The 22623-nt window shown below is 42.2% G+C and overlaps 1 protein-coding gene and 1 non-coding gene across 2 annotated transcripts in view; both read right to left on the reverse strand.

Moving 5' to 3' along the window:
* cubn (cubilin (intrinsic factor-cobalamin receptor)) overlaps positions 1-22623 on the reverse strand; it is a 157897-nt gene that overhangs the window by 73306 nt on the left and 61968 nt on the right. Inside the window, 10 exon segments of the mRNA XM_042331818.1 lie at positions 1674-1855; positions 3142-3347; positions 3554-3686; positions 4803-4931; positions 6465-6578; positions 9049-9165; positions 9276-9432; positions 16006-16187; positions 18200-18374; positions 21716-21897. Coding sequence (XP_042187752.1) covers positions 1674-1855; positions 3142-3347; positions 3554-3686; positions 4803-4931; positions 6465-6578; positions 9049-9165; positions 9276-9432; positions 16006-16187; positions 18200-18374; positions 21716-21897 — 1577 coding nt within the window.
* trnas-cga lies at positions 8610-8681 on the reverse strand. The gene has a single exon. It is a non-coding gene; the product is annotated as a tRNA-Ser (tRNA).

Below are 22623 nucleotides of genomic sequence, written 5' to 3' on the forward strand. Positions count from 1 at the left end.
CTGTAGGATTCCTTCAATGTCTCCACCCATAAGTCCAAAAGCTCTGATTCCTTTTAATTAACAGGAACCTATCTTGTTCCTTTTGGAGACTGTAGTTTTTGTTCCATTGTCTGTGTCAGTTTGTTCCATATTTCTATCACCTTTTGTCTCTTTCAGTTCTCAGGAAATGCCATTATGAACTTGTAACACAATGATCAACAGCATTGGAGATCAATGCACCATAGACTTTAAATGATGCCCTAGGAAAATACGCAAGTTAATTTGAAGATTGCCAATGAACCACACAACAGCCACAATTTGTCCATGGGCTGGCTGTATGATGAGCAGTTCCTGCTTTATAACACAAGGAATTGTTTGATTATTTTGCTCCATTTGCTATGTATAGTGAGTCTTGCAACAGGCAGTGTTAAATGTAAATTACCCTCATCTGATTGCTTACGGTAATTGTAGGAACTGGAAGACTGATAGCTTTGTTGGGGGAAATGTCTTCAGTTCTTCATTTGAAGTACATTTTAAAACAATAACATATATTGTAATAATATTTCACTCTAGTTTTTAATTTGTCACTGTAATTGTAGCACTGCTTTATTATTCTAAGTGTGATTGAGTCCTGGATGATGGCAAATTTCGTACAGTTGAATGTGAACAAGACTGAGGCCCTACTGATTGGCTCACGCCAGCGTCTCTGCACCTCAGACTCAGGCAGCATCAACCTCCCTTGGTTGCACACTTCAATTCACCAGGCCAGTCAGGAACCTAGGTGTCTTGTTTGACCCTCAACTGTCTTTTCTTCCCCACATCCAAGCCATGACCCGCTCTACCTTCCCTCACCTCCGTAACATTGCCCGACTCCACCACTACCTCACCCCTCAGGCCCCTGAAACTCTTGTTCATGCCTTCATCACCTCCAGGCTCAACAATGCAATGCCCTGCTTGTTGGCCTTCCCAATTCCTCCCTCCATAGGCTGCAGATAATCCAGAACTCTGCAGCCCATGTCTTCTCCTACACCAAACTCTGTGACCCCATCTCCCCCACTCTCATCCGACTCCATTGGCTCCCTATCCTTCAGAGGATCCAGTTCAAGATCCTGGTCTTCACCTACAAAGCCCTCCATGCCTCATCCCAGCCTACCTCTGCGACCTCCTAACCCCCTTCCAACCTGCCCGTTCCCTTCGCTCAGCCGGCTCTGGCCTGCTCCACACATCCCCCGACCCACCTGCCCCAACATTGGCGGCAGAGCCTTCAGCCACTCTGCCCCCAACCTCGGGAATTCCATCTCCCAGTCACTCCACCTCACCCCCTCCTTAGCCTCCTTCAAGTCCCGCCTCAAAACCCTCCTCTTTGACCATGCCATCGGCCACCGCCCTTCCCCTCCCCTACCTTATGCCTCCTTGACCTCAGCTCAGGTCTGAAATGCTGTACACTGTCCAGCGCCTTGGGACGTCCTCCCGACGTGAAAGATGCTATGCAAATGTAATCTTCTTGTTGTTGTTGATTGCCTGATAATAATAATCCTTGCATTTTGATACAGGCTATAATAAAGCTTTGTGTTCGGTTTAGCAGAGTAACAAAAATAGTTCTGCTGCAATTATAAACTGGTAATTTTTATAAGTTTCTCAAAGCTTAGAAAGTTTAGGATCTAGTTCTCCGTTAGAGAAAACTAATGACTTACTCTCAACCTGTTCCGTGCACATACTGAAAGATCATCAATATCCATCACTAGTATTTTGACGTGGATGATGTTGCCTTCTGGAGCAGTGATTGTCCAGTGGTACCTGGCGTTGTTTGGGTAATGGTGAGGCCAGAGGGGAGATGTAATTTGGCCTTGAGTTCCCATAATCTCATTACCGTACACTGTAACACATATGTTAAGTCAAGACAAGGCACAGTTATGTAATCAACTGTTTCATTAACTCTACAATAATATCCATTTAACTATCCTAAACAATTAGTTAAATCATCAAAGCTGGTCAGTGAGGTGCGGGAATCAAATCACTGTTAACTCCAAACTTCTAAGTTATACAAGTACTGTATTCTAAACAGTCTATAGACATTATATACAATATACATTTTCCTACATAATCTAGACTTTGTGGAAAGACATTAACCAAAATACAAGATGAATGGTAACCAATAAATATCTGCCACAAACTTAGTTTACTCCCAAATGTATTTGTTTTATATAAGTGAATGCCCTACAGTGCTAATACCATATTGCTGCTATTATTTGGGGCCTTTCATCACTTTCCCCCTTATTTACTAAAAGTATCCGACTTCTCTTGAGTTATAATTCCATCGACCCCTTCCTGTACGAGATCTAAACAGACATTATTCATATATCAAGCTTGACATTGAATCTTGACACTCATTATGCCCAAGATGGTCACCACAGACGAATGTGATCCGGTCTTCACCCAACAGTTATATTTTGTAGAAGGGGCTTCTGCCTAGCAATTGTAAGAGGAAACCTTGGGCGAGTTTCTCTTTCTCATTTTTTTGAAGTCACTCAGATGTTCCACATGTGTGGAAATCCAGGATCATACGTAGGAGCATCCAAACAAGATTGCGAGTTCCACATATGTATGTCACCTACACATAGACATTTCCCCGTGTCTGGAATGGATATTCTATCACTAGAGGAACACACCATGCTTACCTAATTCCAGACAACATCAGGTGCAGAAGGCAAGAATCAAGGCTTCAAGGCTTAGGGACCCCTAGAGTATGCGCTAGGGTATTGGTGGATCTCAACCAGCCAGAACTGCATAGATCAGCAATGAGATCACTGTCTGTAAAGTTTCTTGCTGCTCATCCAGATAGGATCATCTTAAGATAACGTTAATTGGAGCCAAGTAAAAAAAATTGCTACTCCTAGTGATTGATCTTCCCCTCCAAGTCCTGCCAATGAGCCAGGCTGGCTGGCATTGTCATCAGCAGTTCTCTGGAGTCCTATGGATATGTTGTATTCTTTCTCACCAGGTGTGTTGAAATTGGCTAATTCAAGATAGAACCTGGGTTCTTTGTGGTGAAAATGGATAAGCTACCCACTGAGTAAACTCACTGAACTATTAGAGGAGGTGAATTTACTTTTAACCTGTCTAACAAATAAATATACACAGTTTACAACATCCAGTACTCACAATGAGAAAAGGTGGCCTTGAATCCAGCATCATTTTGTGAACTGTCAGATACAAACTTTACCCACAAGATATGTCCCGTGACTGATGTGTAATTTTTGGGTAAGGAAGACCCACAAAACTTTCCATATATCTGGCCGGTTGCATTGCCTTCTCGTATTTCAACGTAATCTGAGGCACATGAAGAACTATCCGCAATCTGAAATGATCTGTTCAATGTAAGATAAGTCGTATTATGTCCTACACAATTATTTACTGAATTTTAAATGTTCAGCATCTCTTACTTACTTCAAAGGATCTATTTAACCAAAACCAATTGTCACCGATAGTAGTTTTGCACTGAATTAGGTAACTAAATAAAAACTTTGGTGCCGGTTTCAAACATGTTTACTTAAATTAGATAAATGCAAATTACATGAAGGAGAGTTGGACACGGTTCCCAGGGGAACCGATGAGGTTCCAGACACACTCATAGTTGGATGGATAACTTTCGGGATAGTTAGGACTGTTGAATGCTCCCGTCTCCGAGTGATATGATCCACCGCATGCTGTGAACAGAATCATAACACACAATGCTGGTAAGTATTCAAACTCCCATACTCTATAAATAAGTTGAAAATTAATCTGCTCAAAACTACCAAGAAAATGTACAAGGAGGTATAAATTTAAACTCAGAACAGATGTGAACACACATTTGTGAATCAGCATAAACACATAAACATAAACACATAGTTATCTTTTTCCAGGTATTGGGCAGATAGTTGGAAAGAATCTACCAGTAGAATGAGTGTATTTCTTGTAAGAGAAACTTCCATTTAGAGTATTTTTTTGGGTTGGAAACATTACATACTATGTTATACTTTATTTAACTTATTTATTGCCAGAATTGATGGTGTTCAGTGTGAACCTAGCCTTTCTAGTTCACACTAAACTGTTGTAAGCAATGTTAAGGATTTTTTTGGTCTGACCTGGATCTTTAGAAGATCTTCCCACCCAGTAAAATGTCATTTTGTTCTTGAGATTTGTGTCTTAGACCTGGGACCCGAACCTCTATCATAGTACAAAATTATGCTGACATTATCTGGGGCATTTTACTTCTATTTTAAAAATAAGGCCATAAAAATGCTATTACAACAAAAATACCTTACCACGCTCTCTAAGCGTGGCTCACACCACACACCACAAATTATGGATTTAAAATCAGTAGTAATTTATGCTCATGCTAGTTTAAGGAATACCGCAAATTTTATCCCGACAACCTGGTTTTAAGAGGAATTTCTCTGTAAACTGCGGTATTTCACAATGTTATAAGGATTCTGGACATTTCTGTGAACTCTTCAATATCAAACTTTTACTTCCTAGATCCTCCAGGGTGGGGTGGACGGACACGAATGTCAGAATCGAGTCAACCCTCTTTGTTTGTCTTGGTTCCTGAGCCAGGTGGATCCACAGTACCCCAGAACGCTCCTGTCAGCCATTAGGAATCAGGAGGGGCAGACTCATCACTGTAAGGATCCTTCCCAATGGGTAGGTCTGAGCTGAGCAACTAATAGGAAGCTTGTCATAATCTGTTTTCCAGGTAAAGTAACAGCAGTTTATTTCACTTTACTCTCTTCAGTCTCTCTTTACTAGATCTTCACTGAGATTTAGAGGTGCAGTCCTACCTGAGTTGGAAGCAGCATATGTGGTTCGGAAACCTTTGTCTGATTTGCCACTGTTAGAGACAAAGTTGACAACCAAAGCATTACTCTCTGATGTGATGGGTTGAAGGATAGTGGCACCACAGTAACGACCTGAAACATATAGAAGGAAATTATGGAAAGCCAAAACATTCTGAACCTTATTATTGTACTGATCAAGCTGAAAAGTGGACAGGGGAGAAACTATTCTCTGGAGGTTGGAGAACAGAGCATGTTGTGGTCTCCAGAAGTATTGTGTTAAACACAAAACAAATGCAAATTCTATCATTGTAATGATTGTCACCAGTGGCAATTCTGATAATTATTACATTGATTGTAAATAAACCTTACTAACTATGCTCTATTATTTTAGCTCTATACAAGATCTTCACAAGATCAGTTTGGATGAAGATAGCTCCTTTGATCTCATTTGAACACCAATAAAGTCATCTTAGATCACCATTTCATCTTCCTTAACTCCTCAATCTCTCGCCCCACCACCACCCAACCCACCTCCATCTCCTACCCCACCTTGAAAAGAATCTCCCCACACTCCCTCTCCGTCATCTGAACTCCTTTCCCTCTGGCCTGCCTTCCACAACGACTTATCCTCCTCGGTGACTCTCCTCCACAATTCCCTCTCCAACATTCTCGATGCCCATGTCCCCGTCACCTCCACCCTCGCCTCCACTAAATCGTCCTTCAACCCCAGGCTCCTCTTCCCCATACCAACTGGCTCCTCCATCCACCTTCTCACCCTTCACCCATCCTCTCCTCCAACTACAACTGCGAGGAGATGCTGTATTTCCTTCAGACCAAAATCGAGGGGATCTGTTCAGCCACCTCTGGCCTCCCAACCATCAATCTCTCCCCATCTCTCTCTCACACTCTACCACTGCCTAACCCTCAGGTCACCCAAACCCTCATATATGCCTTCATTACATCCAAAATCGATTATGCCAACGCCCTGCTTGTCGGCCTTCCCAACTCTTCATTCCACAAGCTACAGTCTATTCAAAACTCTGCATCTCACACCAGGCTCTGTGACCCCATCACGCCCACTCTCGCTCGGCTCCACTGGCTCCCCATCCCTCAGAGGATTGAGTTCAAAATTCTCATCTTCATGGCCCTCCATGGCCTTACCCCCTCCTACCTCTCCAACCTGCTAACCCTATTAACCTGTCCTCTCCCTCTGCTCAGCAGGCTCCGGCCTGCTCCATGTCCCCTGCCCAGCATGCTCCACCATCGGAAATCAGACCTTCAGCCTCTCTGCTCCCATCCTCTGGAACTCCATCCCATATTCCTTTTGCCTTGCTCCCTTTCTTGCCTCCTTCAAGGCACACCTCAAGAAACTCCTCTTCGACCTTCAGTCACCCTCTCAACCGAACCCCCCCCCCACTCGGGTCCTAATCCCTGACTGTTCAGCACCTCGGGGCATCCTCCCAACTTGAAAGGCGCTTTACAAATGTAATTTTGTATTGTATCCCTACAGAATATCCACCCTACCATCCTAGTATCACAGCTGCACGCTGTTTTTAAATGAGTCCAGTTTCCTGGCCTCAACCATCCTTCCTGCCAACCTGTTACAGCTGTTAATTATCGTTGAGAAACTTCCTGGTATCTGCCCTTTGTCTACTCTTTACTTACCGATAGGAGGAGCTTCATAGTTGTCCCCGTCTAAGATCTGCAAAGCATCTGTTGAGCAATTCTTCCCATTGCTTTCAATTGCAAAGTCCGTAAAAGAGAGGGTAACGTGTTTAACTGAACAGGAAAACAAAAAACACACACACAGCTCAAGTTCAGTGAATCAGTAAAGATGCTCAATATTAAAAACACAAGGGCTTACTTTTCTTGTGGTTTATTCTACATATTTGTTCTCATGGAGGCATTTGGAAAATTTCTCCTGTAAACAGTCTAGCACTACATATAATTCACCTGCACAATATACAGTCACTATACTTTACAGTATATCCTGTGAGGCACTTTGAGGCATCCTGAGACTTGAAAGGGGCTATATCAAAAACAAGGATTATTATAATCATTTTGTTGTTTCAGTATCTCTATTGATTCCACAGTTGTGCATTTCGCCCACAAATATACAGTCAATTCACTCTATAGTATATTCTGTGAACAGCTTTGAGACGCTTAGAAGACGTGAAAAGTGCTATATCAAATTCAAGGATTATTATTATTAGGTAAATGAAATATTTAATTTTAGATATTGCTGAAAAATAGAGGCAGTATTCATTACGTGTGAAATCACCTAAACTGCAAAATATGAAAGTTATGTCTGGAATGCGGAAGTACTTAAACAACCAAACGATTTGATGCATTTATATGGGAATTGTTTTGTCCCTCAATAAATTGAAGTTTAGTAATATCTGGAACTCTCTCCCAAAGTCTCTTGGTCACCCAAATTCCCTTAAAAGAACATCCCTTTGACCATTCCAATGACAGCCTCAAAATCCCCTTTCTGCTCTCCCGGTTCAGTTGACAGTCATTGTCTTATGTAAAGCATTTTGAGACATTATTGTCCATGAAAGGCCATATACAAGTGCAAGTCATCTCGTATTCACTACAGTTGTTCTGATCTCATGGGATATTCTGAACAGCACCTGAAATATGAGGTTAAAGCAGAATGTTTGCAATTAATATAACGCTTTATCATATTGAACCGTCTTAAGCCTCTTTACAAAAGATTTTGTAAAATGAAGTGACTGTATTGGTAGGTAAATGTGAAAGTTTATTGGCACACAGCGGTGTCCCACAACAGCCATGGAGTGAACGACCTGTTTTATTTGGGGGATTGTTGTCCAGGATACAAGGAAATCCCTTGTCTTATTCAATAGCGCTATGGGATCTTTAATGGCTGCCTGAACATGCAGATGGGATCTTGGGTTTAATGTCTCCTGACAGTTCAGTACTGCACCCAGCACTTAGGTGAGAGTGCTATCAACTGAGCCGGGCTGGCACCAAGGTTGTGAAACTTCACATCAAAGTACTTAACATTGAGTGTGATCACACTGAGCAAGATGTGAGAGGAAACGAGAGGTTGAAGAGTTAAGACTCTTAGCAGGTTACGAGAATCAGTGAGCATAGCAAAATGAGTTTGAAAGAGCATTCCAGGGAACAGGGGTGTGGTGTCTGAAGGTTTGATCTCTTATGGTGGAATAAAGGGACAGCACTAAGGCTACAGTTTTGAGTGAATGCTTAGCAACAATACAGTGACTGAAACAAAATGTGGATGGTGATTGATTTCCATATTAGAAAACCACATGCTTTAAGGGAAAATTATTCAGCCCTATCCAATGCAAGTATATGGGGGGAAAAAAAANTTTCTTATTGGAGCTTTGTGAGGGCATGCATTATGTGGGAATGTACAGGACTAGAAAATAAAAACTATGGTAGATCCGAGTTTAAAGAAAATCGCTACTCAATGGGCAACCATGTAAAATTTCAAAATCTGTTCTTTGTGTTAATTAACACAGGGTCACATAATTAATAATAATCCTTGCATTTGATATAGAACCTTATCAGGTTTTCGAGACGTCTCAAAGTGCTTCACAGAATATACTGTAAAGTGAATTGACTGTATAATTTTGGGGCAAAATGCCGCAGCCAATTGTGCACAGCAGTGTCCCAGAAAAAGTCATGGATTGAAGTGACCAATTTATTATTTTGTTTTGAAGGAAATATTACCACCAGGAAAGTGATCCGCCATTCCACTAACAACAGGGTTCCTACTTATTCTAGGTAAACAAGCATGTGAAGTAAGGAAACTTGTCCAACATTTCGCCCTGCCGGGAATTGAACCCAGGTCTCTCGCTTTCGAGGCGAGTGCTCTAACCACTGAGTTACAGGACTCCACATTATCGAACCCTGAATACCTCATGCGATGGCCAATAAGTGATCTGCCAATTATCTCAACGCCTGCTCCTGGGGCCATCACCTTCAATGTTAATGCCTGGAGCTGCCTCAGATCTTCTGTTATTAAAATCTGTGTCCGATCAACAGGTCTGTTATCACCAGCGTTAAAGTAAGAAATTTAAGTTTGCAGTATTCAGTAATGCATTCCTTGCGTTAATTATCGCTGCAAAATTTCCTCCACTTATGCTCCTTAACTGATTTATTTACCACGTAACTTACTGGCACAATCCACCTCCGTCAGCAAGTACTTTTTTTCCACACACGTTCACCACTGGCTGTGTGAACTACTTGGAATGTTACTTACATGGTTCCTGGGCTTGAATGATCCAGCTGCAGTTCTGATTGTCTGGATAGTTATTGGGATACAGAGGTGATGTGATGACTCCTCCAATATTATCAGTGACAATGAAAGTCCCGCATACTGTAAACAAGACAGAATGTGAGAAAGGGCATTGCAGACGTTTGAGGGGGAAAGGAGGGAGATGACAAATTGCATTAATTTTGCATTACAAATGCTTAGATTGGACTTGCCTTGATTAAATTGTGCTCTGAAACCCTTGTTCTTGACATTGCTTTCTGAGAGGAAATGCACATACATGACATTGCTGGTGGATGTGAAACCTCCTGGAATCTTGCCATCACAGATCTTTTCTATCAGGGGGTCACCTTGATTTGAACCATCATGAACCTGCAAAAGAGGCAGCAGCTACATTAGGTAAAATGTTGAATGTATGTCAGGATTTTTTGGGGTCAGACAGGTGTCTGATACATACGGAAACCCATCACCATAATTTAGAATAGCCAAACTAAACAAAATTCCATGCAGCCCACTGTACATGGAAATTCCAGAGATATTTATTGGAATCAATCATGCACTTGAATTCCAGAGAGTATTAGGTGCAGGGTGGCAAGAGCCAAGACTTGGGGATCCCAGAGTGTGCGTTGGGGTATTGCTGGAGGCTAACCAGCTAAAACTGCAAACCCTATCCGTTTGGACTTCAGCTTGCAGGATTCACAGGAGCTGAATGAGAAAAGTCCCTGTCCCCAGGATTGATCTGCACTTCCATGACCTGCTGATGAAACAAGCTGACTGGGCTGTCATCAGCAGTGCCCTAGTATACCGTGGACTCGTCTGACTCAAGAATTGTATTACAGAGACCGCCACAGAGGGTTCACTCGATTCTGACATTCCATTGCCAAAAATTTCATCTGCAGCCAGTTCAGCTCCAAGGATAGTTAGGAGGACATTTCATAGAGCTTCACAGGTTATATTGTAAAGTGTAGTGACTGTAATTTGTAGGTGAATGCACCAGCCAATTTGAGCACAGCAATATCCCACAAACAGCCATGAAGTGAGGGATTTTTGGCCAGGACACCAGGAGAAGCTCCCTTCTCTTTTGAATAATGTATAATAACAATAATTCTTGCATTGATATAGCGTCTTACCATGTCATTGAGATGCCTCAAAGCGCTTTCCAGGATATATTGTAAAGTGTAGTGACTGTACATTTTGTGGGCGAAACAGGGCAGCCAATTGTGCAAGGCAGTATCCCACAAACAGTTGTGGATTGAGTAATCAGATTATTATTATTTTTGGAGGGATTATTACCCCTGGAAAAGCGATCCATCAATCAATTAACAACCAGGTTCCTACTTACTACTAGGTAAATGGAAGGCTGTGATCTTTAACATCTGCCTGAACATGCAAACAGAACCTCAGTTAATGTCTCATCTGAAGGATAGCACAGCACCTCCAGCAATTAATGCTTCCTCGGCACTGCACTGAAGTGTCAGCATAGACTATCAGCTCAAAGTCCTGAAGTGGGGTTTCAGCATTTCTATTAGAACTGCGCTTGGGCATGGGACACTAAACTATAGTCTTCAATAGAAGTACACAGTCAGCACTCTGCACATATTATCCCCATCTTTAAGACTCCTTCAAATGGATTTCCAAGTGCATGTAACTGACTCTCAGGATTTGTGATCTAATTTTGAAATGCCCGCATGTTTAAATTATATTTCGCCTCCAATTTTTGGAATGTGGTCAGTGGAAGAAAAGAGCATTTCAATAGACTTTAAAATCAGCCTGGAGAAGCTCAGGATCAGGAAAACTAGACCCTCTGCCTTTGATTTTGAACTGAGATACAAGAGGCTGCCACTGACTGACTATTTCTGCTTAGCAGGTTTCCTTTCCCTCTCGGGGATGAGAGATGCTGATATTGCACTGCTGTCCTAATGGAACCCACTGACAAACACTGCATTCAGCATTCCAGTTAATAGGCATACTGACTCAATATTTAACACAGCTAGATAGTCAATTGGTTCATTTTGATTACTTTAGAAATCTTAACTGAGTAACAACAATGCTTTGGGTTGTCCTCCTGACGTGAAACTTCCCAAATCATACAATTAATTGGATTCATAATTTCCAGATTTACCAAAGGACGAGTAATTAGTGTAGCATGGATACTTCCTGGATATATCAGAGCCAACTTTCTGGGAATATGCTCGGACACTAACATCATGAAAGTTGAAGCCGAAGTTGATGTCTGTGTGGATTTCCAAAGGGTTGGCAATGAAACATTTTGGATTTCCAATATAAATCCCACATTATCCTCCAGGGCGTGGGGAAATTAAGCAGTGATTCCTTGGAGCTGAGCTGGCTCCAGGCTGACATGCTTGGCAACAGGATGTCAGAATTGAGTCAACCCTCTGTGGTGGTTTCGGATATCCGGTTCCCGAGCCAGATGGGATTGGATTACTCCAGGGTACTGCTGATGACAGCATAGCTAGGCTAAATTATTGGCAGCACTTGAGGAACTGGGACTCTTCCCACATAGCCTCTGTTAACCCTGCAAGCCAAATCCCTAATGGGTCAGGTGGTCCTAGCTGGACAAGTGGCAGAAGCTTGCCAGACAATAACATGACCGACAAGCTATGTGGGTTTAGCTGGCTTGACTCGAGCAATACTCCAATGCACATTATGGGGTCTTGACCATTGTCAACATGGACCTACTACTTTCCAGAATTAGATAAGCAGCATGCATCCCTCTAGGGCGAGTGTGTGCCATTCCATTCCAGACCCAGGGAAATATCCATGTGCAGGTGGCATACATATGTAGAACTTTCAGTTTTAGTGTAAATTCTAAGCACAGTGATGGATTTCTGAATGTGTCATACACCAGAAAAATCCAACAATTTATCTGCAAAACTCTGCGTAAAGGGAAGCTTCAGTATAGAAGTACAGTTTAGGAGTTGTATAGCTTCACCCCTGAAGTGCCAAATATCTCTAAATCATGTCATTATTTTAATGTTCTCATTGGATTGCTTCACTGAGCCGATGTACTGAAGTTTCCCTTGAAGTCCATCTGCTCATAATACTGTTCTCAGGGGGCATCAATCTCTTTAATGAATGACTTCAGGCCACATTTTGCTCTATCCATGGTCCCCAGGTGTTAGACAAAATGTAGCAACTGCTCAGCTGAAACAAAGCCAAAGGTCTGATTCTCCACGTGTCCAGTTCCCAGACTATTTTGGTGATCAGGGGAAGGATAAAGGAGAGGTCAACAGCTTATCCACAGGAAAGAACAGGTTAGGCCAGGGCAAGCCCTGCAAGCAAGCAATTTAACTGTCTGAAAGACCTGTATAAAAAACTGAAATGAAAGAGGGAATCAACGAAAAATATGACTTTAAGGTGAACAACAGTTCAGATTTTAGCACTCGGATTTTAGGGCTTTTTTGGAAAGTTGTGGAATCATAGAATCTAAAACTAGTCATTGCATTTGATATTGGATGACTCAAAATGCTTCACATCATTTTATGGTAAAGTTTGTATATTTGTAGATGAGAGCAACAGCAAATTTGTGCACAGCACTGTCCCCCGAATAGCTGTTAAGCAAATGACCAAATCGGCCACAAGATTCCCCACAAACTGTTTTGCTCCCTTGCATTTCCAACCAGTGTCTAAATACACAGAAACCACAGCATCAACTTATATAAACTATGGAGCTGACAGCATGCCTTCAGCCCACTGCGTCCATGCTGGTGTTGCTCCCCCACTGGAATGGCCTGTTCTAATCGGATTCCTCTGCCCTTTCCACATACCCTTTGGTATTTCTATAGTTTATCCAATTCCCTTTTAGGCATTGTTATATGCTTCGTTTTGACAACCATTTACGCTGAGGCTTTCTAATATTTTAAAATCCTCTGTATTCAGAAGAATCTCAAACTCCCCTATTTGTTTCCCAAATGGATTATATTACACATTTAGCCTCAACATACTCAAGACATGCAGCTGCTCAGAAAGACTGACTTATGGCTGTGGTGAACGACCTGGTATTTATGAACATGAGCTTTCATTATTAATAGCTAGAATTTTAAAAGAAATTGTAAAAACTTGTTTCACTTCATCCACAAACAGCCACACATTGAAGGGGTTCTCCTATCTCCTATCTCAGATATTAAAGTTTAAAAGGGACAGCTTTTCAAACTATTTATGCAAGCATAACCATAGTTTTGTACCAATGAAGGGGTTAAAGTGTATGAAGGTTAAAGTGAACATGTGTTTCCAATTCTATTTTCTGAGACTGGATTGCAGTTCCCTCTTAATTTATACTCCGCACTACATTTCCTTTCATTTGCAATCAGGGAAACCGACACATCTGGTGCCATGTACAGTATATTTAATCTAACTCTCGACAAAACTTGTCTTCCATCCCTTGTGTAAACCATCCAGAAACTCTTTACAGCTGTCCCACTGGCAATGATTCACATAGAGAGAGACATAACTAATTTCAAAGAATTTAAGAAAGCAGAAGCATATTCTATTTTACCATTTCTTGATTTTATTTTGAATACCACGGTAGATTTCTGTGTTCACTGAAATTGTGCCATAACTAAAATGGAATCACTACCATTAATCATACTTATTTTTAAAATAAATGAAAACCTCACAATAACAGGATGCCAGTGAGGGCAGAACAATACTTTGTTTCCACTCAGACATTTAATTGAGCCTTTGCTGTAATGCACCAAACCAGCTCAGAGGAAGCAACCTCCTATTGAAGGAAGTGACACTGGAAATAGTTTCAAGAATGAGGTTCTCTGGTTTAACTTACAAGCATATGGTCTGACATTTTCAGCTAAGACATCATAAGGGTTTAGTTTTAAATAGAACAATTGTCTCATAAGTTAATTTGGGCTGAGTTTAAGTGAAAGATGGACATATGAGTAAGTTGCCCAAATTCATTTCAGTTACAACCAGAATTTTTATCCAAATTGTATATCTAGCAGTGTCTATCACTATTTTTTTTTACTAGGTGGTTTAAAACATTGTGTGAAGCCTATTCCAGTTGCTGACCCTCTTACCTTTAAGTCAAAAACTGTGGGTTCTTCACAGTCTTGGTTGACACATCAGTGCAATGCCTGGGGTATGCTGAATGATCGCAGGTGCCATCCTTCGAATGAGATATTAAACCAGGGACACATCCGCCAGAATTTAAAAATCCATGGTACCATTCAAAAAGTGAGGGGAGTTTTCCCCAATGCCCTGGCCAACATTCCCCAAGATAACATTGGACATTCACTTCATGGCTGTTTCCAGGGCATTGCTGAGGGACAATTGGCTTGGGGGTGGGGCGGGAGGTGGCAGGGAAGAGCTGCCTACAAATACACAGTCTGTATTTGCCTGGCATTTGCTTACTACTGGTTTGATGCAAGACAACAGTTTCTGCTGTTTTCTAACAATAAGCGGAGGATGAGTCTAATCGGTGATACAGCAACAAAAACTTGCACTTATATAGCGCACTCCATGCAGGGTAACAATGGCAGAGCCTAACTCCGAGCCGGTGGGGGGGGGAGGTGGCCATAAGCACAGTCAAAGAGGAAGATCTTCAGGCAAGACTTGAAAAGGGGAGCGAGGGGGCAAGGCGGAGGGATTGAAGGAGGGTAGATTGGGGAGTGAGGAGTTCGGAGAGGTAGGGAGGTGCAAGGGAGTGAAGGGATTTGAACACGTGTGAGGATCTTGAAGTCAATTCGTTTGGTGATGGGGAGCTAGTATAGCCTGGCCAGAACTGGTGAGATGTGGAGTCCTGTAGCTCAGTGGTTAGAGCACTCGCTTTGCAAGCGAGAGACCTGAGTTCAATTCCAGGCAGGGCGAAACCTTGGGCAAGTTTCCTTACTCCACACGCCTAATAATAATCCCTCCAAAACTAAAAATAATAACAAATTGGTCATTTTCAATCTACGACTGTTTGTGGGACATTGCTGTGCGCAATTGGCTGCCGCATTCGCCCACAAATATACAGTCAATTCACTTTTCAATAGTGGAGCTGGGGGGGACCGGCGAGGAGTGTGTTTGAGTAATCCAAGAGGGAGGTGACAAATGCATGCACCAGGGTTTCGGCTGCATTTGGGGTAAGGTATGGTCGAAGGTGAGCAATGTGGTGGAAGTGGAAGAAGGCGGTCCTGGTCAGGGACTGGATGAGGTGGAGGAAGGACAGCTAGGTGTCGAACTGGATGCCTAGATTGCGCACTGGTTCGGTGAGTCCGAGGGAGAGCCCTGGGAGGTTGGAGTTCAGATCCGCAGGAGTGAAGACATTGACGGGAGCCAAGGAGTATGGCATAACATGCATTCCTGCTTTTCCACAGTTCTGGATTGTCACTCCGTTTTTTAAGTCATGGTCCCTATTACTTCCTTTTTCACTGTCTCCTTAGCTGCCTCCTCCATAAGATGCAATTCATACACAATTTTGAAGCCCATAATTTCTCTTGTACCAAATTCCACACTCCTCTGTTACACCCTTTCTTGCCAGTTTCCAGTGGCTTCAATATTCCAGCAGATCGTTGTCACAAATCCCTTCATAATCTTGCCCACCTCTACCTCTGCAATCCTCAATTTGTCTGCCTGTAGCCTGTACTCGTCCAACATTGATCTACTGCTTATTCCTCACACTCTGTGTGCCACCATCACTTACTGAGGCTTCAGACTCAGAATGCCCTCATTCTCTGAACTCTCTCCCAAAGCTCCTTTGCCTTGATGTTTCTTGGTTTCAAATCCCTTTTAAAAGCCTAGCTTGTTCACTGTGTTTTGGGTCAACTTCCTAAATTCTACTTCTCATCTCTGAAGCGCTTTGAGACCTTCACCCTATGTGTGCTATTATTTTATAACCACTTTAAATATTATGTTATTAATAATAACATACATAGATTAAATAACTCCATTGGTGATGAACATATTTAATTGTAACTTCCTTGTACTTACAGCTATGTAGGCAGAGTCACAGGATTGACGATTCTCAGTGTCAAAGTCAGTGAAGTTAAGGAAAACACGATAATGGGTGTCCACAGTAATAACCCAGGAACAATCCACATTGTTGCCATAAGGATTGGGAAAGTTTGGTGAGTGGATCTCTCCTTTAGGAGCTACGAAATTCCCTCCGCAACCTGAAGGCAAAGCAATGTTTGAAATTAAAGGAGTTTATACCTTGGAAGCAGAGGGAACAGGATGGTGTTTGCTAAACTGAAATAGCATTGTACATGCAATAGCAAGTCTGTCATTACAAATTCAGTATGGTACAAATATATGGTTTATGCTCCTTAACTACATAAATGGAACACAAATACATAAACAAATGGAAACACAGACCAGTTCTAGCATCTTCTTCTAAAAGGTGCTGAAATGGGCTGGTTTCTAATCATACACAGGTGAATGTATTAACAAATATGCTGCAGACAAGTGTGTAAATGGTAGAGACCCCATCACCTTCTTGATACTTCCAGAACTCATCTTTCTGACAGTGACTATCCTCCTGGGGAACGGTGGGTTGGGCATAGAAGAAAGCTACGTGGAGTTTCTTTAGGGCTGAACTGGCTGAAAGGTGACACAATTGGCAACAGAATGTTGGGACTTAGTTAGCCCTCTGTAACCTCTGTTGTCTTGTTCCTGAACCAGTCTAGCAGATTTGCAGTACTTCAAGGCACTGCTGAAGTCAGACCAGACAGTCTGGCAGGACTTGAAGGGGCAGACCAGTCACTGGGCGAAGGATTCTTCCCACTTAGCTCCTATTAACCCTACAAGCTAAAGCCCGAATGGGCCAGATGGTCCTAATGGGATAAGAGGTGGAGCACTTATAAACAACGTTCTCTGCTGCAAGATGTGCTGTTTTAGCTTGTTAAACTGCAGCAATACCCTCAACACACACTGTGAGATCCCTAAGCCTCGATTCATGCCAAACTTTGCCTAATATGTTTTGGAGTTAAGTAAGCAAAGTGAGTGCCTCTGAGGGAGTTGGGTTGAGGATGTGGAAATCTGGAACCCTCTGCCCCAAAAGGCTGTGGATGCTGGATCAATTCAAAGACTGAGGTGGATAGATATATAGATAGAAAGGATATGGAGCAGAGGCAGCTAAATAGAGTTGAGATCCAGATAAGCCTAATAGAATGGTCTAATGGTCTAATAGAATGGCGGAACAGGCTCAGGTAGCATCAAGCTCCATGGTTGCACACTACAACTCACCAAGCCAGTCAGGAACCCAGGTGTCTTGTTCGATCCTCAACTGTCTTTCCTCCCCCACATTCAAGCCATGACCCGCTCTGCCTTCCCTCACCTCCATAACATCACTCGATTCTGCCACTATCTCACCCTCAGGCCGCTGAAACTCTTGTTCATGCCTTCATCACCTCCAGGTTCGACTATGCAAATGCCCTGCTTGTCATCCTTCCCAACTCCTCCCTCCATAGGCTGCAGATAATCCAGAACTCTGCAGCCCGTGTCCTCTCCCGCACCAAACTCCGTGACCCCATCTCCCCCATTCTTGCCTGACTCCATTGGCTCCCTATCCTTCAGAGGATCCAGTTCAAGATCCTGGTCCTCACCTACAAAGCTCTCCATGGCCTTGCCCCACCCTACCTCTGCAACCTCCTAACCCCCTACCAACCCGCCCATTCCCTCCGCTCAGCCGGCTCTGGCCTGCTCCACCCATCCCCCGACCCACCCTCCCAACCAGTGGTAGGAGAGCCTTCAGCCACTCTGCCCCCAACCTCTGGAATTCCATCCCCCAATCACTCCACTTCGCCCCCTCTCTAGCCTCCTTCAAGTCCCGCCTCAAGACCCTCCTCTTCGACCATGCCATCGGCCACTCCCCTTCCCCTTCCCTCTCTCCCCCTTGACTCCAGCTCGGGTCTGACATGCCATTGTCTAGCGCCTTGGATGTCCTCCCGACACAAATGAAAGGCGCTATACAAATGTAATCTTGTTGTCTTTTTGAGGGGCTGAATGGCCTACTCCTATTCCTTTGTTCCTATGTATTCCATTTCCAGATGTAGGGAAGTTTCATGTGTAGCTGGAATGTGTATGTGGATCTCTCGGTCTAGTTGTGATATTCTTAAGCATGATGATGGGTTTCTGCATGCGGCAGACACCTAGCTGACCAAAAGAAAGTTTCATTCTGACTCACCTCCTGGTTTCTCCTTCCAAGTGGCGTTGAAACCCTTTCCATTGCCTTTTGAATTACTCTTAAATCGGACTGTGATGGCATTGCCAGTGCTGGAGATCACAAGTGGGTTGTTTGGTAGGCGAGTGTTGCAGAGCTGTGCCAGGCGTGGAGATCTAGTGTCTGGACCAGCATACACCTGAAACAACAGAAAAAGACATATACACTTAGGGCAGAGTCTGGTCTTGTGCACTCATTCTGAATTCACAACAACAACAATAACCTCCATGCCGGATGGCATCTCAGAGCACAGAACTACTTAAGCAAAATAAATTATTCCGGACAGTGTTGGGGGAGGGGAAGGGGTACAAAAAATAAAGGCACTTTTCCTTTTGCAGAACTAGCAACATATTTGAATGTTTTGACTCAAGTTAGAAGCCAGACACCACCAGATTTTTGTATCATGAATCAGTGGAAAATATTTTCCTAATCATTGTGGGGTATTTTTGTTACAAGACTGATAATCTGTATACGCAGTCATTCAAAGAAGAGATTCCATGTTTGAATGAATGGGCATTATTTAAATGCTTAGACCAGGGGACATCAGCATAAGCCTGTGGTTTTAGCCTGGCTTTTTCTCTCTTCTGCTTTATTAGTTCCATTGATTTTAGTGTTAAAGTCAGCATTCCAAACCTCTGAGCAAAACAGAGCCTGGTTTATAAGGCTGGCAAATGTTGAGGAAAAAAACGCTCGAGCAGAGATATGCTTGCAATGGGGGTGGGGTGGGGGGAGGAATAAAAGTATAAAGTGACTGAAAAGCAACTACAGTAAACCTATGCAACATAAACACAAGAGGCTGGGCTACCACTGCTATTAAGCACTTTTATTACTGGGGTTGAATTATAAAATCGTTGAATTAATTGAACTCAAGAAAGTATTACATTTTATTTTGCCTTGCTCCCCTCTCCTCTTCCATTTTTTTCTTCTTCTGTCAACACACAACATACACAATTTCTCTCCCATACTCATATGCTCTCTGTCTCAAATCACCACAGACAGCAACATAAGCCACTAATCCAGTTCTATTACAATTTGTCGTCAAAACACTCTTTAAAACCTCTCTCTTTAACCATGTCTTTGGTCAACAGCCTCAAACTCTACTTCTCCCTTTCCTGTGTGCGAATCCCCATCATCCTTGTAAAAGACTTTCAGAAAATAATAATAATCCTTGCATTTGCTATAGTGCCTTATCATGTCATTGAGACGTCTCAAAGCGCTTCACAGGATGGATGTTACATGAATGCAAGCTGCTGTAATGTATTGAAATGTCTGAGTTTTCAAATTGCTCTATTTTAGTTTATGCTCTGGTGTTACTTTGAAACTGGATTAAATCTGACAGCTACCAAAGTGGAACATCTTATCCATCTTGCATTTGAATTCATATTTGAGCCAAAGCAATATGAGTTAGGGTCCTGTCTTTTCTTTCTTTTAATAAATAAGAATAGTTATTCTCTGGATGTGCAAGACACTTCATCTCCAATACACTTGAATTCTGTGTGAAACTACATTGAAAAGATATGTTAGAACGTAAGAACTTAAGAGATGCTAGACGAAAAAAGACTAAGGTCCATCTAGTTTGCCTTCCACCTTTCTGGCGGTCGCGATACACACATATGTCTCAAACTGCTTGTGTACTATATCCCATACTGTTATTTCCTAAAATAAAACTATCTAATCTGTGTTTGAAAGAATCAACACTTCCTGTTTCAAACATCTGCCTAAGGAGCCTGTTCCACAGGTTCACTATTTGCTCACTGAAATAGTGTTTGTGTATATTTGTTCTGAATTTATCCCCCAATCAATCACAGGCTGCGTCCTTTGGTTCTACTATTCTAGACAAGTTGAAACAGCCTGTCATGATCTATATTATTTTGGCCCTTTAGAATCTTAAAGACAACAATCATGTTGCCTCTCAATCTTCTCTTTTCCAGCATGAAGATGCCCAATTTACTTAGTCGTTCCTCATAGTCCAGCCCCTACATTCCCTCAATCATATTGGTTTCCCTCCTCTGTATCTTCTCAATTTCTTCAATACCCTCTTTATACTGTAGTGACCAGAACTGTACCCAGTACTCTAAGTATGGTCTCACCAATGATTTATACAGTGACAGGATTACCCCACTATTTCGGCTTGTAATTGATCATTTGATACACCCGACCTTCTGGTTTGCTTTACTCACTGACACACAGCATTGTTGGGAGAGCTTCAATTTATTGTCAATCAGGACCCCCAGGTTCCATACTATCATTTTCCTTCCGTTCAAATGATAGTCCTTCCAGGATTTTTTGTTCCCATGTGAAGTATTTACATTTTTCCACATTGAATTTCATCTGCCACTGATCTACCCAATTCCCAAGTATGATCAAATCCTCCTGTAACCTGTCTTGTTCAGCTTCATAATCTACTACCTTCATTAGCTTGGTGTCATCTGCAAACTTAGCCACTGTGCTTGCGACTCCTAGTTCCAGATCATTTATAAAAATATTAAACAAAAGAGGTCCCAAAACAGACCCATGTGGAACTCCACTGGTAACATTTTCCCAGTCTGATGACATTCCCTGTTCCACCAACCTCTGGGTTCTTCCGGTCAACCAATTGAGTATCCATTGTAATATACCTCCATTGATTCCTGCTTTTTTTTTACTGTCAGTACCAGCCTCTCAAGAGGAACTGTATCAAAGGTTTACTGAAATACAGATGTACAATATCCACCACAGACTTACCCTTATCAAGCTCCCTTGTCACACCGTCAAAGAAAAGCAGTAAATTAGACTGTCAAGACCTCCCCTTCATGATCCCATATTGGCTATCATTTATGATATATTTCTATCCAGATGCTCTGTGATTTTATCCTTGATAAGAGTCTCCATAATTTTACCTACAACGGATGTCAAGCTTAGTGGTCTGTAGTTTACTGGGTCACTTTTGTTAGCTTTCTTAAAAATAGGAGTAACATCTGTCTTTCTCCAATCCCTCGGCACCTCTCCAGTATTCAGTGATTTTTGATAGATGCGTGTCAGCATTTCTGTGACTTCCTCCTTTAGTTCCTTAAGGATCCTTGGATGCAATTTATCTGGTCCCCGAGATTTATTTACCTTAAATATACACAGCTGCTTGGCAACCATGCTGGTAGTGATATCAATCGTGTTGCAACTTTTCTCTGCGATGTTGATGCTGGCACAAAACACACAATGCACCAAACAGGATGACTGACATAATGTGCCAATATGATACATAGGATGAAGGCAATGTGAAATGGAACATGACCGTTTCAATCTCATTTAACGTTTGACTGTGGCTCAATACAAAGAGTAGACTAGCAGTAGGAAGCATCTAGTGAGCCCTCAATAGGTTGATTTTATCCTTGCGAGCTTCCCAGTAAGCAGCACAGCTCCACACGAAATGCATGAGAGCAAATTCACTATCTTGGTCATTTGACATTCAATAAGCGCAGGTTTCTTGGAATGTAGCGCTTGTACCTCCAGTACATCGAAGTTGCAGGTTTTGTGATATTCCACATCAAACTCATGGATAGTAAACTCAATACTGTTGCCCTCATCCACGTGAAGGAACCATAGGCACTCCCTGTTATGAGGATACCAGTTGGGAAAGCCTGGGCTGCTGACTGCTCCATTCGGTCCAAACAGATCTCCACCACATCCTGGAGAAAGAAAAGTAATATCTATGAGAACAATAACTGGCATTTGCTGATACTATATTAGCTAAATTAGTAAATTGATCACATCTCCAAATATATATACTGGGCTATACAACGGGATAGTTAATTTACTAAGGCATAGCAAGACTAGGGCTCCAGTGTAGACTGAATTAGCTGATCTCAGTTGGGCCATTACAATTCATGGGATTCAACCCTATGCCTTTCCGAACTGTATGACTTAGGGCTGTCTCTTTATCTACCACAAGCCATTGGAGGAACTCATTAAGCAACATTTTAATAGTGCATTTGTTTCCCTTTTTCTTTAACCCACTGTTTGAATTCTTGGTACATCCTAACTGAAGGGAAGCTGTGCCTTTGAAATACATTCAACTCTAACCACTTCAGTAGTTTTCAGCAGCATTAACCACAATGAGACATTCAAAGATATTTGAAGCCTTTGACCAAAGTAATTGAATGGAGCATTTTCTAGAATTCCTTTGACAAATGCCACTGGCCTGCGATTGTACGCAAGGTTGGATAGTTTTCTTTTAGGAAATAACATTATTAGATATAGTACATAGGTAGTTCGGGGCATATGTGCATGCAACTGCCAGGAAGGTGTAAGGTGAATTAGGTGGACCTGAGTCTTTTTCCAATGAGCATTTCTTATCTTATGTTCTTATAAGCACATGTTTGACACAGAAAGGCTACTTATATTTGTGAAAATAC

This window comes from Callorhinchus milii, unplaced genomic scaffold (assembly GCF_018977255.1).
Source record: "Callorhinchus milii isolate IMCB2004 unplaced genomic scaffold, IMCB_Cmil_1.0 Scaffold2, whole genome shotgun sequence".
Classification (NCBI taxonomy): Eukaryota; Metazoa; Chordata; class Chondrichthyes; order Chimaeriformes; family Callorhinchidae; genus Callorhinchus; species Callorhinchus milii.